The 18,556-nt window shown below is 51.3% G+C and overlaps 1 protein-coding gene across 5 annotated transcripts in view; it reads right to left on the bottom strand.

Moving 5' to 3' along the window:
• ZNF592 (zinc finger protein 592) overlaps positions 1-18,556 on the bottom strand; it is a 44,762-nt gene that overhangs the window by 11,492 nt on the left and 14,714 nt on the right. For 2 of the 5 annotated variants that reach the window (XM_084869037.1, XM_084869038.1), the window contains exons 2-4: positions 17,307-17,415; positions 10,870-10,953; positions 4,775-7,082 (exon numbers count right to left, since the gene is read on the bottom strand). In XM_084869037.1, coding sequence (XP_084725163.1) covers positions 4,775-7,063 — 2,289 coding nt within the window. In that variant the 5' untranslated portion in view covers positions 7,064-7,082; positions 10,870-10,953; positions 17,307-17,415. Of the gene's footprint in view, positions 1-4,774; positions 7,083-10,869; positions 10,954-16,156; positions 16,271-17,222; positions 17,244-17,306; positions 17,416-18,556 lie in introns of those variants that run through there. The other 3 variants (XM_084869039.1, XM_084869041.1, XM_084869040.1) reach the window with 3 other exon arrangements.

The following is an 18,556-nucleotide window of genomic DNA, read 5'->3' as shown; positions in this document are numbered from 1 at the left end:
TCGACCAGCTGCCTCCTGCACACCCCCCACTGGGGATGTGCCCGCAACCAATGTACATGCCTCTGACCAGAATCGAACCTGGGACCCTTCAGTCCACAGACCGACACTCTATCCACTGAGCCAAACCAGCTTTGGCAGGATCTCTGCTTTAATCAGCAAAATCCAGAATGGGGGGGGCCTCTACAGGACAAACCCAGCTCTTTCTACAAATAAATTCCGGGGGGGAGGGGGGGTAGAAAGTAAAGGGAACTTTTGATTTGATTTAAGAAAAAATTTCAGCTGAAACCGGTTTGGCTCAGTGGTAGAGCGTCTGTCTGCGGACTGAAAGGTCCCAGGTTCAATTCCGGTCAAGGGCATGTACATTGGTTGCGGGCACAGGAGGTGGCTGGTCGATGTTTCTCTCATCAACATTTCTGGCTCTCTATCTCTCTCCCTTCCTCTCTGTGAAAAATAAAATATATTTAAAAGAACTCCCATATGATCCAGCAATTACACTTTTGAGTAGTATGTACCTGAAAGAATTGAAATCAGGATCTCCAAAAGGTATTTGTACACCCATGTTCGTGGCATTATTCGCAATACCCAAAAGGCGGAAGCAACCCAAGTGTCCATCAACAAATGAAGAAGCAAAATGTGGTGTTTACGTATAGTGGAATATCATTCAGCCTTAAAAAGGAATGAGATTCTGACACATAGAGGACATTATGCTGAGTAAAATAGCCAGTCACCAAAAAACCCAAAAAATATCTGACTACTCTAGGTGGGTACCTCATCTAAGTGGGATCGTACGATCGTACCTAGAGTAGTCAGATTCATCGAGACAGGAAGTTGCCAAGGGCTGGAGGGGGACGGAGGAGGAAATGCTGTTCAATGGGGAAAGAGTTGCCATTTTGCAAGATGAAGAGTTCTGGAAACTGATTGCAAAAGAATGTGAATGCACTCAATGCTACAGAACTACACATTAAAAACTTACTCGGATGGTTAATTTTATGTGAATTTTGCCACAATTAAAAAAAAAAAAAAAAAAAAACAGAGAAGGGACCCTTAAAACACTATTGGAGATCTTTAGGGTATCAACTCACTACTGTGAAAACTGTTAACCAAGGCAAACAAATTACGTATTTACCCCGTTTTCCAACATAAACTATAATAATCAGTCCCAGTAGAAGAGGGAAAGATAATGCATAAGGGATCCCAGCTAATAAACAAAAAGAAAGAATAACATTAGAAAAACACCTTTCTGCAAATAGTATAATATTAGTGACTCAAGCAGCAAGCATTGGATATTAAAATCATTAGGTAAAAGATAGAGAACTTTACAATGAAGGGATCAAGAAGCCACTGTCTAAATCCCCCCTAAGGTTTGCATCATTAAAACGAAGACAATCAGCCCAAACTGGTTTGGCTCAATGGACAGAGGGTCCCAGGTTCGATTCCGGTCAAGGGCATGTACCTTGGTTGCGGGCACATCCCGGTAGGGGGTGTGCAGGAGGCAACTGATGGATGTTTCTCTCTCATCAATGTTTCTAACTCTCTATCCCTCTCCCTTCCTCTCTGTAAAAAAAAAAAAAAAAAATCAATAAATATATTTAATAAAAAACAAACAAAACAAAAAAACAGAGACAATCAGACACTTTACACCTCCTCCCTGAAGTCATGAAATGTGAAGGACATGGGACTCCCCTCCTCAGCACTGACCCCGAACCTAATGGAGTTTTCACTGCCAATGTCTAGTCTGCAAAGCGTGGGATTGAAAAAGAACAAGTTAATTATCGGAGGAAGCAATCAGGCAAAGACAAAATTATCCTGGAAAGTTCTCAGGAAGCAATCAAACTCAGGACTGTCCTGGAAAACCCTCTGGACACATGGCCCAGTTTCCTCCACAAAGGGGGGTCCGATCCAGTGGGTGGGACAAGGTACTGCTCTAGACGGAAAGTTTGAAAGGCTCATTAGCAAATGTAAAGTGGTCCCTGTTGGGATCCTGGTTCTAAGACAAGTTTTGTCATAAAAGGGGAAATCTGAATATGGCCCTATATGAGGACATGTTAAGGAATTGTTATTGATTTAGTGAGATATGATAATGACATTAAGAACAGGAAGAAACTGTCTCTGTGCTGACATCCTCGCCAGCAGCATGGCTTGGAATGTCAGGGGAAGGACCCCGCCAGCCACTGCACAGGGAGGCAGATGGGTTCAGGGGCAATCCCGCAGGAAGAAGACAGAAGGCCTACACATGCTGTCCTGCAGTCACTCAACAACCCGGGAGTAGAGGGGTCCCCCCACCGCCCCGCCGTCCACCTACCCCCTGCCCTGGACATGACCGAAGCTAGGGCACTGTTCTGGGAAACCCAGATCCAAAGCTGTCCAGGCTAGTTTTTTTTTAATATTTTTTATTGATTTTTTACAGAGAGGAAGGGAGAGGGTTAGAGAGTCAAAAACAATGATGAGAGAGAAACATCAATCAGCTGCCTCCTGCACACTCCCCACTGGGGATGTGCCCACAACCAGGTACATGCCCTTGACCAGAATCGAACCTGGGACCCTTGAGTCTGCAAGCTGAAGCTCTATCCACTGAGCCACACTGGTTAGGGCATCCAGGCTAGTTTTGATCCCAGAGCTCAAGCCTTACCCTTTCTGAGAGACTCAGAGGCACTTCTACAGGCATGAGGTTTTGAGGGATTAGAACAAGGCTGAGAGAGGCCTGACAGCCCTTCTGGGTGCTCCCTCCCCTCCTTTCTGCTAGAGGAGAATGACATAGAGAAGATGCAGGACAAGCAGGTCACCAGTGGGGGTCCTTTACCCAGACTCCCCTCACGTGTTAGAACAGTGTAGGGAAAAAGGAGGCCCGGACATCAGACCTCCACTGGCAATGGCTCTGGTCACGGGACTCAGAAGATGCGATCCGGGACCAAGTCAGCCCTGCTGGTACATGAAACCCCCCGAGGGGACGGCTGGAGAGGCCACACTCCACCTGACTCACCGTGAGGAAAACGCAGACAGAAACAGGGGTGAACGTGAGAGGTCAAAACCGATCCTTCGTTACCTTCTGTTCCCTTTTGGAGCTGCAGAAGCCCCATCGCCCAGCCATATTCCCCCCCCCCCCCCCCCCCCCGGCTCCCGAGGCTGCCTCATGGTGACAGCTCTCCGTTCTCAAACACACGTGGCGCCTGCACGTACTGCTGTCCCTCTACCTGCCTCTCCCCTCCTCCACCTCAAATGTCGTGTGTGGCGTCACGATGGCTTGTCCCTCTGAGGCACTTTGTGCAACGATGTTGATGAGCCTGTTCCAACCCGGCTCTGCGTCTGCACACGCTCTGCACACGCTCAGCACACACTCAGCACACACTCCTGTGCTGGCTGTGCCACCGGGAGCTCCCGGAGGAAAAGCGCGGCGCCCTCCTGCAGGCCCCGCTGAGCTCAGCCCCGGGAACGCACGTGCAGAGCTCAGAGGCGCCTGCTGAACCGAAGTGAAAAGAGCGACTGGCTCAGCCGGCGTGGCTCAGGGGTTGAGCACTGACCTATAAACCAGGAGGTCACGGTTCGATTCCGGGTCAGGGCACATGCTCGGGTTGCAAGATCGATCCTGAGTAGGGGGTGTGCAGGAGGCAGCCGATCAATGATTCTCTCTCTCATCATTGATGTTTCTACCCCTCTCTCCCTTCCCTTTCTCTCTCTAAAAGCAATAAAAACATATTTTTTTAAAAAAAAGAAGCTGCTGGACTTGCGCCCACCCAGGCTCTGCAGCCCTGGCTGAGGGAAGCTGGTGAGGGGCAGGCATGGCTAGGTCAGTAGAGGCTCCTTCCACATGGAGGAGGAGGAGGAGGAAAAGAGCCTTCTGGAGGCGTCTGGAGCCCCAATTCTCCAAGGGCGTTGCTAACTCAGACAGCCACGGGCACAGAGGGTGCCCAAGGGTATTCTCAGCACAGATGCCTTTTTTTTTTTTTTTTTAAATAAAGCCAGATCTCGTCAAACATAACCAAGAACGGGGAGCAGAGAGGCGCAGCGGCTTTCCTAGAGGACTGAGGACACCATGGAAGGAAGAGGCCCACAGGCCAGCCCTGCCGCAGGCCTGGCTGCACTTCCCACTGTGGGTTCTGCACAAAGAGCTGAGTCCTCAGCAGGCAGCACGCAGTCAAGGATGGTACTTTTTTTTTTTTTTAATATATTTTATTGATTTTTTTACAGAGAGGAAGGGAGAGGGATAGAAAGCTAGAAACATTGATGAGAGAGAAACATCTATCAGCTGCCTCCTGCACACCCCGCACTGGGGATGTGCCCACAACAACGTACATGCCCCTGACCAGAATCAAACCTGGGACCCTTCAATTCATATGCCGACGCTCTATCCACTGAGCCAAACCGGTCAGGGCTAAAGGATAGTCTGAGAAGGACAGTGGCACACTCCCTCGGCCCCGAGTCCTGCGGGCACCCGGGAGGACTGCCCGGACACCTGCCAGAGACCAGGCGCCATCCGGCAGAGACCTCGCCCAGGCCTGACGAGGGGCCCTGACAGCCCACGGGAGTGGGAGCTGAGTGAACTTTGGGGCACGTCCATATAGACTCACCCAATCTTCAGGGCTCCCGTCAGCTCTGGGTGGGACACTTTTCTCGGTAAACACCATCTATTAAGCCGGTCGCTAAGCATCAAGCCCTCGTCTCGTTCAAAGACTAAGATGCTACCACTGCCCCCACCGATGAGCCTTTCTCTCCCGCCCAACATGGAGCCCATGTGGACCAGGGCCCACTGCCCGCCGCCACAGGGAGGGTCACTCACCAGCCCCTCGGTCTTCTCCGCCGTCCTCTGGAAATGCGCCGCCATGACCGTGTGGTCACGGATCTGCTTGTGACACTCGAGACACTTGACCCCGTGCCGGATGAGCCTCACAGGGTCGGGGTAGAGCGGCAGAGCTGGAATGGTGGAGCTGGCATTGTCCGAGGCGGGGCCGTGTTTGGGGGAGGGGGCGGGCGGGGGCGCCGGGGCGGGGGCCGGCGGCGGGGCTGAGTTCGCGGGGGCTGGGGGGGCCAGGGCCGGGGCCGGGGCCACGAACATCTGGTCCGCGGAGATGGGCTTGACGAGCAGCTGCGAGCACTGCATGACGAGCCCCTTGGTCTTGTGGTCGCGGGCGTGGCGCAGCAGGCTGCACTTGTTGAAGAAGACCAGCGTCTGGGTGCAGAGCGTGCACAGCACCTCGATGTGCACGCTGCGCCGGCCGTAGTGCTGGCCCAGGCTCTTCTCTAAGGCGAACGCGTCCCCGCACTCCAGGCAGCAGTACCCGCTGGCGGGCACGTGGATCCTGCAGTCGGCGGGCGGGCTGAGGTTGGGCGCGTACAGGGGCACGGGGTTGGAGCCGTGGAGGACCTTGTTGAAGACCTCCACGGCCAGCGGGGCGGCCTTCTTCACCTGGTGCACCAGGGGCACCGACATCTGCGTGGGCTGCGGCTGGCTGCGCCGCTGCGCCGAGGACTTGGCCGTGACCGAGGCGGCCACGCTGTGGGGGACCAGGTTCAGGTTGGCCAGGTGCACGGCTTTGGGCAGGAGGTTGGCAGAGGCCGGGGTGGACGCCTGCAGGGCGGCGCTCTGCTGCTGCTGCTTCTTGCCCGCCTGGGGGCCCAGGGCGGCCCCCTTCGGGGCCCGGGACCCAGAGCCACAGCTGGGAGACGGAGGTTCACCGGCCTTGGGCACGCTCTCGAGCCCTTTCCGGTCGCCCTGCGGGCTCCCTGCGTCTGTGCCCGCCTCGGGAGAGTGCTCGGCGGCAACAGGCAGGACGGCGACCTCGTCCTCGGGCACCTCGCTTGGGGCCTCGGCAGTGGCGCTCCCGAGAGGTGACCCAGCGGGGGACTTACTGGGATCGTCTGGGTCTGGCAGGATCCTCGTGACAGTCCGTTTGATCTGCCCCGATGATGTCTTGATGGTTTTGATCCTGACTCTGGGGATCGCCGGCGGGGAGCTGGCGGCCACCGAAGGGGACCCCTTGCTGCTGCTGTCGCTGCAGATGCTCCGGGGGCTGTCGGAGGGCTTCAGGCTCTTCCTGGTGGCCTCCAGAGGGCTCCGGGGACTCTTTGGTGACTTGGGCATTTTGGGGCTGCCTTTGGAGGCCTCTTTCGTGGGTCCCGGGGGGTCCTTGGTGTGGCCGGGAAGGTCCTCCTTGGCGACACTGGCGACCCTTTTGGCCTGCAGGGCCACCAAGGCAGCCACGCAAGAGGACAGCTTGGAATGCGCCGGCTTCAGCCGCTGCCGCGGGGGCACGGACGAGCAGGAGCCGAGCTCGGCGGCCAGTCCCTTGGGCTCGGTGATACTGTTGCCGGGGTGACTGTTGAAGTCCAAAGCATCCCCAAAGAAGCGGCTGGCGTCCAGCTCCTTGGGGGGCTCCGCCGCCGCCTTCTGCGCCCCCCGCTCATGCTCCGGCGGGCTCCCCAGTGCCAGGGGCTCCGGCTTGGGCTCTTTCTTACAAAAGTGATCGAAGATATGCAGCTCTGGGACCGGAAACTTGGCCAGAGCCTCCAGCACTGGGCCCCCCACAGGCCCACACCCGGGAGGGGGCCCGAAGTAGCTGTCAGAGTGCTTGGGCTTCAGCCCGAAGCCGTTATCTTTGATGGCATCCTCCGACTCCGGGCTGGAGATGGGGCTGAACTGGCTGAAGGTGGGCAGCGGCTCTGACTTGCAAGGCTCCAGCTTGCCCGGGAAGCTCCTGGCGCTGTCTCCGTTCATGAAAGCGGACTCAAACTTCCCGCAGTTGTGGCCCAGGCTGTGGGCCTCCGGAGGCAGGTCCGGGCCCCGGAACCCATTGTGCAGGAGGCTGGGAGCGAGGTGGTCTTTGTCCGCTTCGAAGGACTCCTGGCGGCTGGTGTTCTTGACGATGACGCTCACGGCGGGCACGTCCGAGGAGGACCCCGAGTGGGACAAGGACACGCTCTCGTCCAGACACATGCCTGGGGGCTTGAGGGGGTTCTCATTCTCCTCGCTGGGGGTCTGGATCGCCTCCTTGGCGTCGAGGCTGGTGGGGTCTGGGATGTCAAAGGCGGCCAGAAGGTCATCGAAATCTGGAGTTTTCATGTCCCCCATGGCTGGGCGCCGGCGAGGGCTGTGACAAAAACAGAGGAGAGATCTGGTCACCAGGCTCCTGCGGGACTCCGCCCACTTTGCACACTCACCACTCTCTCACACACACACACACACACACACAGCCAGCACGCCTGCGCACAAACCCCCACACTAGGGGAAATCACACACTTGTGCTTCACCCCAATGGGTTTCCAAAATGCTAGAGACACCGAGGGAGAGGCAGGGAGGGGGGTGTTTATATGTAGTGACAAGCCTGGCAGGCCTTACACCTCAACACCTAGAAGCTCCTGGCTGGCTGCACGGCCAAGAGGCGCGGGCGTAGCACCCTCCCTCCACCTGTCGGGGGACATCATCTCCATGGCCACGGGTATTGGCAAAGTCAATCACTCAGCCCCTGGAGAAAAGGCGTGGCTCCGCACACCTCCCTTCTTCAGAAAGCTTCCGGTTCACATACGTGACGTGGCTATAAGTTCTGCTAATTTACTCGCAGCTGTCACTAGCTTTGCACAACTCTGGTTTCTTGCTGCATAAATTTCAATCATCAGTACGCGATAGAAAATTATATTATCCCCTGGGTATTTTTTTATTCTAGTCAGCATCTACTTAATGCCTTCATTTTCACACTAAAACTGTTATTGGTTGGTGAATAGACCACTGAACCTGAGGAGCAGGGTGACTCTTTTTTTTTATTTTATTGATTTTTCAGAGAGAGGAAGAGAGAGGGATAGAGAGTTAAAAACATTGATGAGAGAGAAACATCAATCAGCTGCCTTCTGAACACCCTCTACTGAGGATGTGCCCGCAACCAAGGTACATGCCCCTGACAGGAATCAAATCCGGGACCCCTCAGTCCGCAGGCTGATGCTCTATCCACTGAGCCAAACCAATTCTGGCTGGGCAGGGTGACTCTTAAAGTGCCCACATAGTTATCAAATCAGCCAGAACGGTTTTGGAGGAGCCTTGGGTTTTATTTTAACTTAATATACAAGGAAAAGAAAATCCACCTATTTCCTTCATCATCTGGAGGAGCAGAGCTACAGAACTAACAACAGAGGTTAGGAAATCCCTAGGACACTCCCACTTGGTGGAACTCGGAGCTGGCCAGCTCACACCTGCCAGAGAGAGGAAGAAAAGCTCACCTCCCTCCTCCCCTGCTCAGCCTATGAATCCTGCATCTGCTTCCGCATCTCACTGACACAGGGAGGAGGCAACCAACCGACGTGTCTCTCTCACATCGATGTTTCTCTCTCTGTCTCTCCACCTCCTTTCCATTCTTTTTTCTAAAAATCAATGGAAAAAGTATCCTCTGGTGAGGATTACCAAACAAAAAATCCATGTACAGTGTAAGTTGTTTCTTGTTTTTTTTTAACTCTAATTATACTAAGTGTCCTTCCGCGGATGAGTGGGTAAGGAAGATGTGGTACACGTACACAGTGGAATACTACTCAGCCAAAGAAGGATTAACGAAACACTGGCATTTGTGACAACATGCACGGATCATGAGTCCTATGCTAAGTGAAACAAGGAAGACAAAAAAGGACAGGAACCCAATTTCACTTCTGTGGAGCATATAAAACAAAAAGCAAAAACAGCCCGGCCTCTGTGGCTCAGTGGTTGAGTGTCACGGTTCAATTCCTGGTCAAGGCACATGCCTGGGTTGCAGGCTCAATCCCCAGTAAGGGGTGTGCAGGAGGCAGCCAATCAATGATTTTTCTCTCATCATTGATGTTTCTATCTCTCCCTCCCTATCTCTCTGGAATGAAAATAAATTATTTCTTTTTAAAAATTAACAAATTCATATTCAGATAACAGAATGGAGGTTACCAGAGGGAAGAGCATTCTCCAGCACTAACTTTTTTTTTTTTAATTCTCACCAAGGAGGTCATGAAGGGGGTCTAATACACAATAACAGGAGAAGGCTATACTTTGGGTGAGGAGCATACAATGCAATATACAGATGTCGTATTATAAAGCTATATACCTGAAATTTATATAATGTTATTAACCAATGTTACCCCAATATATTCAAATTTTTAAAAATCCTAATTGTGACATCTACATAGGAACATGGAAAGTTACTTATAGTGTTAAGTTAAAAAAAAAAAAAAACACACAACCAAGTGTTGTCATGTCAGACTATGATTATAATGATGTAAAACTAAGTCTGTGTTTGAGTTAAGATTAAAAGAAAGAGGAGAATGATATCAACAAGTAGACTGTCAAATTACAGCGGGGAGGGGAGGAAGATCTGGGGGAGATAATAGATCAACCGAAGGTCTTTTATACATGCATATAAGTACAACCAATGGACACAAAACTCTGGGGAGGGAGAGGATGTGTGGGAGGGAGGGAGTGGGGCAAAAAAAAAAAAATCAATAAAATATATTTAAAAAAAAAAAGAAAGAAAGAGGAGAATGATTATACAGGGCGGTAGAATTACTGGTGGGTTATTTTTTCAAAAGATTTTTTGTGGGCAGATAGACTGCTTGTATAACCTTTAAATGGGAAACTAAAGAAAAAACACTCAGAACTGCAGGGAGGCAGGTGGTGGTGGAGGTGCACCTGTGACCGCCCCAGGGGAGCAACAGGTTTGCAGGTCTGCTTTCTTGCCGCCCTCCCAGCCTCTGACCAACAAAACACATCTGCTTGTTAAGAGTTCACAGGAAATAAAAGCCGCCCCATCGGAAAGCCGCCTGTTTATGGTGGATAATAATGAAGGGAACTGTCCCAGTGGTTGGCAAACTCATTAGTCCACAGAGCCAAATATCAATTTCTTTGGAGAGCCACGTTTTTTAAACAAACTTCTTCTATAACGTCACTTCTTCAAAATAGACTCGTCCAGGCCGTGGTGTTTTGTGGGAGAGCCACACTCAAGGGGCCAAAGAGCCTTGTGTGGCTCATGAGCCGAAGTTTGCTGACCACAGGCCTATACAGAATATGGGTTGGCAGAGTAGCTTGCTGAATGCCTGTGCCTGGACTAGGAAGTACGGGAGCCCAGAACCAGGGGCAAGTTCCTGGGCATCGGTGAAAGCACTTGGCATCCCGATACCAAGGGAACCCCTGTGTGATATTCGCTTTATAAGCTTGTCCCCCCTCCCACCTACCCCTCCACCATTCTTTTTCCCACTATCTAGGAAAAAGATTGAGGAGGAAGGCAGAGGGACTGGTCTCCTTAAGGAGCGGGGAGAGCAGGGGGAGGAGGGGAGCTGGCGGTGCCAGGGGAAAACAGCGGGGAGCCTCCTATTTCTCCCTCTTGAAGCGGAGAAGTGTTACCTCAGAAGAAGACAATGTTCTCCGCACAGAGCAATCTCAGGAACCCGCTCAAAACAGTCGGAGGTGAGGTAAGGTATCTTTTGCTAGGAAAATCAGAGCTAATAAAGGAAGTGGCAGCTCAACATAAACAGCAGGAGAAACATTTATAAGTTTCGGATTTTAAATGCCAAAGCTGATGCAATTGATTGATTGATTTCAGAGAGGAAGGAAGAGGGAAAGAGAGTGAGAAACATCAATGATGAGAAGGAATCATTGATTGGCTGCCTCCTGCACGTTGTACCGAGCGCACAACCCAGAGAGCACAACCCAGGCATGTGCCCTTGACTGGAATCAAACCTGGGAAAAGGTCCCATAGCCCTCCCGGGTCGATTCCTAAGGCCTCTCCGAACCCCTGGCTGACGGCCCTGTCCCGGGTGCCCTTCACCTTCAGCCAGAGGCAGCTTCTCCTCTCCCCCTCCAGACCCTCCCACCCCAACCAGAAATCCCACGTCCCAACAAGAGAGTGAGCCTGCAAGCACTCTGACGAGACTCACAGGACACTGGAGCTGGAGGGGCCTCAGCAGGTATCTGGTCCGGTGGCTCCCGGGCACCCGTCTGGGGACACTGCTGCACACCGACTGCAAAAGAAGAACATGTGATTGAAATACAGTCCCAGCTCCCAGCTGGAAAGTCTGACTCAGTAGGTCTGGATGGACCCCTGCATTTTTTTTTTTTAATTATTGATTTCAGAGAGGAAGGAGATGAGAGAGAGAGATAGAAATATCAATGATGAGAATCATTGATCAGCTGCCTTCTGCACTCCCCACACTGGGGACCAAGCCTGCAACCCAGGCATGTGCCCTGACCGGGAATCGAACCGTGACCTCCTGGTTCATAGGTTGACATTCAACCAATGAGCATGGCAATCCCTGCATTTTTTAAGCTTCCCACCTGATCACAGTGCACTGGTCTAGTCTACCTCTGCCTCTTACACATGGAGAACTGGGGCTCAGGGAGGGAGGGTCACCCACCAAACCTTTACCAGGTGCCAAATCTGACGCCAGGCACTGAGGACAAGAGGGAAGGCACAGACCCTGTTCTCCCACCCAGCCTGCTGGGCACACCCGCAGCCACACATCTGCGGGCCCAGGAAGGCTCCCCCAGGGCACCAGCGTCCCACAGGATGGGAGGAAGGGGCCTCTGCCCGCCCAGCACAAGCCACCTCACCCTCCCTTGTGCTTGCTTCACTTCCTCGTCACGGCATGGTTTTCTACCTTTACTGCAGTTATGTCAGTAAAACCATCTGCCGTCTGCTACTTCATAAGCCCCTCCACAGGCCCTCACTAAATTATTAATTCGTATCCCTGTGATTTCTACTCGGATAGGCATCCCACACCTACTATGTCCAAAATCTAACCCTCAATTTCCTCCCAGGAATCCTCATTTCAGGAAGTGACAACTCCATCCTTCCGGTGGCTTAGGCCAAACCTTGACATCCTTGAGTTCTCTCGCCTCCGACCCGTCATCTGAGCCACACGCAAATCCTCTGAAACCGCCTCGCCTCCAACTGTATCCAAACTAGCCCTCTAATGAGCTCGGCCACCACCTTCCCTCCCCTGGGTCCCCGACAGCCTGCGGACTGCCCTCCTGGCCCCCACCTCTGCCTCCTCTCTTCACGCTCCACAAAGCAGCCTTTAAACTCCCATCAGGCCATGTTCTTCCCGTCCTGAAACCCTTCAAACCCTTACCCTGTGTCACAAAGAGTAACCCAGTCTGTGCCCCGACCTGCCCAGTGGGTGATCTGATGGCCCTCCTGTCCCCCGGCCACCCCATCCGCTCCAGGTGTGCACAGGCCCCCCGCTGCTCCCCAGGCACGCTCAGAGCCCTTCACTTAATACTCCCTCTGCTTGGGATGTCCTTCCCTGCAGGCCCCGTGGGCTCACGCCTCGCTCCCTGAGGTCTTTACTCAAATATCACCAGGTCTTACGGTCTTCTGACCACTGCACCACTCCCCAGGGTGGGCAGAAGCAGGCTTACAGTTGTTTTTATCGAAAAAGATGTGCAGGTTACAATTATGACAATCCGCTCTAATAAAAGAGAAACATGCAAATTAAACGTACCTTCGCTACACCCACAAGCCACGCTCACCAGCCAATCAGGGCAAGTATGCAAATCAACCCAACCAAGATGGCAGTTAATTTGCATATCCAGGCCAGAGCGAAGACTGAAGACAGCTTAGAAAGAAGCCAAGCGCTGCAGAAGGGAGCAAAGCTGCGGAGAAGCAAGCAAGCGGGGCAGGGAGAAGGGAGGGAAGCAGGTGGGGCAGCATAAATCACAGCAGGAAGCCCTATTGCAGGAATCTTCCTGCAAGGGGCCTCTAGTCTACACTAATAAAAGAGAAAGATGCAAATTGACCATACCTTTGTGACACCCACCGGCCAATCATGAGCAGGTACGCAAATTAACCCAACAAAGCTGGCAGGTTAATTTGCACATGCATGGCAAGGACACAGGCGGTCCGCACCACCCCAGCCACTCAAGCCTCTGGCAGTGTGAGAAGACGGGGCTGGAGCGGAAAGAGGGCCAGAGTGGAAAGAGGCGGCTCTAGGGCCTGAGCAGAAATGCAGTGCTGGCAGCCAGGGAACGGAAGGCCCATTCTTGCATAAATTGGGCTTCTACCGTGTTTCCCCGAAAATAAGACATCCCCTGAAAATAAGATCTAGCGCAGATTTGGGAGCAAAAATTAATATAAGACTCCGTCTTATTTTCGGGGAAACAGGGTAGTAGTTTTATAACTCAAAAGAATGTCACAATGGCACAGTACACTGAGGTACAATCTCATAAGTGCTCAAACAAATAATACAATAACTAGCACATAATAATACAAGAATAAACTCTGTGCTTCCCGTACTCACACTGCAAACCTACTTTTGCCAACCCCGGTAATGGCTCATTTCTTTGTCTGTTTAGAACTCCTGTGTGTTCGCTGGAAGGGAACCACCATTAGGAAGGGACAGGGACTTGACAGGCTCATCTGTCCAGAACTAAGATTGTTCAAGGATAGTCACAGCGTCCTGAGCAGGTTCATTGCCAGACAGGCAGTTAGTTGGCAAATTTGCAGTGTTATTTGTGTTTAGCCTTTAAAATGTTGCTATAAATAAAGAGACCTTGAGTCGTGATGGGGCCTTGCCAGCGGGAAAGGGGCTACCTGAGGAGTCCTGGGCTCCTGCAGAGTGAGTACATTAAATATTTTAACGGTGGGAAGTGCCTGCTGGCCAACGTACCCACAATAAGGCCATGTGTCTGGAGGTTGGGATCTGTGTGACACCAGAGGAGAGAGAAGGCTGGCTCTGAGAGCTACAGGAAGACAAGGGCTTGGAGTGGTCTTGAGTCTTTAGAAAAGGGGATACAACTCCGTGAATATACTAAACACCACTGTCTGGTGCGCACCAAATGAGTGAATTACATCTCAATAGAGCAATTATATTTTTAAAAAGATAAAAAGGAAGAAAAGGGGATAGGACCGTACAGCTGACTGAGCTGCTGCAAGTAGAAACCAGGTACAGGCAACGAAGTTCAAATAGAGCTGAGCCGGGACCGGTTTGGCTCAGTGGATAGAGCGCGGCTTGGGGACTGAAGGGTCCCGGGTTCGATTCCGGTCAAGGGGATTTACCTTGGTTGCGGGCATATCCCCAGTGGGGGGTGTGCAAGAGGCAGCTGATCGTTGACTCTCTCTCATCGATGTTTCTAACTCTCTATCTCTCTCCCTTCCTCTCTGTATAAAAATCAATAAAAATATATTTTAAGAAAAAAAAAAAAAAAAAACACAAAAACAAATAGAGCTGAGAAGCCCTAGCCGGTTTGGCTCAATGGATAAGAGTGTCAGCCTGCAGACTGAAGGGTCCCAGTTCTATTCCAGTCAAGCGCACATGCCCAGGTTGCGGGCTCAATCCCCAATGTGAGGCATGCAGGAGGCATGCGATCAATGATTCTCTCTCATCATTGATGTTTCCATCTCTCTCTCCCTCTTCCTTCCTCTCTGAAATTAATTAAAATTTTATTTTAAAAAGACATTATTTAAAAAAATAAATAGAGCTGAAAACCGAGAGACAGACCAACACTATAACTGGTGCCTCCATTCTCTTTCATTGATGGGGAACAGACAGCAGCATTCACTGGGCACCGGACTTTGTTAGAGGGGAATGAGACCCAGAGCCTGAGACATAAAGGGGGGTAGGACACCTCTTGTTTCCACATCATTCTTGGGGAGCCTCTCCCACTGAGAGCATCACCCCTTAGTGGTGGGGACTCCTGAATTTAAGAGAGAAGGCAGTAGCCTCGGGCCTGCTGGGAACCAAGCCTCCCCTCCCTGACCAGAGGGCCCAGGAAAGAGGAAATCGGCTGTGGGGTGGGATCACTCCGTCCCCAGCTGTGACCCATGTGTCCGGTGCCGCCCAGTGTGCCCCAGTCTCATTACCATAGGTGGGCTACGCTCCCACAGATTCCAAAATCACAAGGAACATGCTCTTAGTCCTGGGTGTCTCTGTGGTTCCCTTAGCTGACTTCAGCAGGAGTTTAGCAGCTGGTAAAGTTTCTCTCCCAGCCCTAGCCAACTTGGCTCAGTGGATAGAGCGTCAGTCTGCGGACCAGAGTCCTGGGTTTGATTCCGGTCAAGGGCACGTACCTCGGCTGCAGGCTCCTCCCTGGCCGGGACCCTGGTCAGGGAGCATGCAGGAGGCAACCAATCGATGTGTTTCTCTCATATCGACGTTTCTCTCTGTCTTTCCCTCTCTTCCACTCTCCCTAAAAGTCGAGTGAGGATTTACAAGAGTTTCTCTCTCAGGTATTCTCTTTTTCTCTCTCTCTCTCATACCTCCACACACTTCTCCTTCCCATGCCGTTCTGTCCCCCATCCCTTTCTCCATACCTGCTCATCCCTCCCTCCTCCTCTCTCAGCCTCTTCCTCATCCCTCTCTCCCTTCTTCCCTCCTTCCCTTCTCAACTGAGCCCCAGGTGGGCTCTGTCATGATGGCTGCTCAGACCTCAGGGCAGTCGGCCTTCTGCAGGAAAGCAGGGCCCAGCCAGGCAGCCTTGCACCAACAACCCAGAGTGGAGACAGGTGCCCACACGTGTTCCCACGTGTATATGTTCCCAGTGACCCTAGGGCCGTGGTCAGCAAACAGGCTCTCGAGCCACATGCAGCTCTTTGGCCCCTTGAGGGTGGCTCGTCCACAAAATACCATGACCTGGGCGAGTCTATTTTGAAGAAGTGGCGTTAGAAGTTTAAGTTTAAAAAACGTGGCTCTCCAAAGAAACGTCAATGGTTGTCCTGTTGGTATTTGGCTCTGTGGACTAATGAGTTTGCCGACCACTGCCCTGGCGGATGACAGGGAATAATACCCAAAGAAACATCCCTATGTGCCCTTCTACCACCAGACAAAATGCAATATGAAAGCTCTGGTGTTTTTAAGACACACGGTGAAAAGCTTACAGATAAAACAATGTGATGTCTGGGAACTGCCTCAAAATAGCGCAGGGCAAGGGGAAGAGGGCAGGGAGGGAGGACACTAATGCAGCAGGATTGGCCCTGAACTGATAACCGTTGATCTGGGTGAGGAGTACATGGAGGTTTATTATCCTCTCTTCTCTACGTTTGTACATTTAAGCACAACGGGCACCAGATCCTTGGGCCCATCTACATAATCACCAAAGTCTCACCTGTTAGGATGACTATTATTATTTAAAAAACAGAAATTAAAATAGCCGGTTTGGCTCAGTGGATAGAGCATCAGGCCTGCTGGCCAAAGGGTCCCAGGTTTGTTTCTGGTCAAGGGTGCATACCTGGGCTGCAGGCTCCTCCCTGGGCGCTGGTTGGGGCTGATGCAGGAGGCAACCAATCGATGTGTTTCTTTCACATCGATGTTTCTCTCTCTTTCCCTCTGTCTTCCATTCCCTCTTCAAATCAACAGAAAAATACCCTCAGATGAGGATTAAAAAAACAACAACTAACAAGTGTCAGTGAAGTTGTGGAGAAATTGGAATCCCCATTCATTGCTGGTGGAAATATTAAATTATTCAGACACTATGGAAAACAGCATGGTGGTTTCTCAAAAAAAAAATTAAACATAGAATTTACCATATGATCTAGCAATTCCACTTTCAGGTATAGACTCAAAAGAACTGGAAGCGGGGTCTCAGGGGTATTTATACACCATACTCTGAGTGGCATTAGTCACAATAGACAAAAGGTGGGATCAAACAGACTACCCATCAAAAAATGAACGGGTCAACAGTGTACTATAAATAGACAGGGGAATATTATTCAGCCTTAAAAAGGAATGAAGATCTGACACATGCTACACTGTGGGGAAATCCTCCAGGACATTCTGCTAAGGGAAATAAGCCAGTCCCAAAAGCATAAGTCCTGTGTGACTGCACTTATACGAGGTACCTAGAGTGGTCAAAGTCATACAGACGGGGAGTATAATGGGAGAGAGCAGGAGGAGATGATGTTTTTTTGCTGTTGTTTTTTAAAGAATATGTTTTTATTGATTTTCGGTAGAGAAGTAAGGGTGGGGGAGAACCATCAATTGGCTGCCTCCTGCATGCCCCCAACTAGGGATCAAGCCTGCAACCCTGACATATACCTTACCAGGAATCTAACTGGAGACCTCTTGGTGCATGGGACGCCGCTCAACCAACTGAGCCACACCGGCCAGGGCAGGGAGAGTTGTGTTCAGTGAGCACGGGGTTTATGTTGGGGAAGATGAAATGATAATGGAAGTGGACGGTGGTGTGATGGCTCACAACAATGTGAATGTTCGTAATGCCACTGAGCAGGCCTGAAAAAGGTTAGCATGTTCAACTCCGTTATGTATGTTTGACTATAATTTAAAATAATAACTACCAAGGAACAGCAGCAACAACAAAATCACTTGCGATCAAACTCTCAGCTCTGGAAGGCCGGCCTGGGTCAGCCTGGGCTGCATACCTCAGTGAGGCTCTCCAAACAAGGGTGTGGTGAGCGTTGCTGGGGACGCAGAGCCGTGGAGAAAGGAGTCACTTCCACCTAGGCACATGGTTTAGTGACCAAACACCACCTACAGAAAGAAAAAGAAAAATGTCTTTCAATTAGGCCTGAAGGTAAATGTTCAAGTAGGTTAAGATGATGATGATGATGATGATAATAGTGTAAGTCAGCCGAAACCGGTTTGGCTCAGTGGATAAGAGTGTCGACCTGCAGACTGAAGGGTACCTACCAGGTTCGATTCCGGTCAAGGGCATGTACCTTGGTTTCGGGCACATCCCCAGTGGGGGGTGTGCAAGAGGCAGCTGATCGATGATCCTCTCTCATCGATGTTTCTAACTCTCTATCTCTCTCCCTTCTCTCTGTAAAAAATCAATAAAATATATTTAATTTTTTAAAAAGCATACCCTCGTGTGAGGGTTTTAAAAATAATAATAGTATAAGTCAAACCCTGAGAAAAATCTCCAACATAAATTCAATGCAGGCCCCAAATTCAGTCAAAGACACACCGTGTCCCAGCCCCAGACTTTCCCTTCTTCCCCCGCCCAGCGTGGAGGTTCGCAGTGCAGCCTCAACCTGGGTTCAAATCCCGGACCGACTACTTTCTAGCCATGTGACCTTGAGCAGGTCTCTTCCCATCTGTGTCTGTGTCCTCGCATATAAGCGAGTGTTATGGAGATTAAATGAGTCAACATTTGTAAAGCTGTTACTACAATGTCTTCAACACAGCGAACACGTGTCTGTTCATTATCATGCCACCAATTTCAGTGGCCAACAAGCCGGACAGTTTTTCAGAGTGTCCCAGCAGACCGCCCAACCCCTAACTGTCAGGCTGATTGGAAGCAGGCGCAAGGAACAGGGACAAGGTGAGGGGCGCTGTCCGCTCCACACAGCTCACTCTCCAGTGCTCAGAAGCCTGCTGGAGCAGGGGAAGCACAGGGCCAAGGAGTGGCCACCGACTGGGGACAGGCAAGTGGGGGAACATCATAGATGGGGAGGGGCAGGGAAGGAACAGCACTGAGGAGGGAGGCAAATGAAAGAAGACAAGGGAAAAACTGGCAGAACCCATTTTTTTTTATTAATTTTTTACAGAGAAGAAGAGAGAGAGAGATAGAGACATCGATGAGAATCATCGATCAGCTGCCTCCTGCACGCCCCCCACTGGGGATGTGCCCACAACCAGAGTACATGCCCTTGACCAGAATCAAACCCGG

The sequence above is a fragment of the Pipistrellus hanaki genome, assembly GCF_964339955.1.
Source record: "Pipistrellus hanaki genome assembly, chromosome: 21".
Lineage (NCBI taxonomy): Eukaryota > Metazoa > Chordata > Mammalia > Chiroptera > Vespertilionidae > Pipistrellus > Pipistrellus hanaki.
Note: the sequence above shows the minus strand (reverse complement) of the source record. Positions and strands in the feature narration are given on the sequence as shown.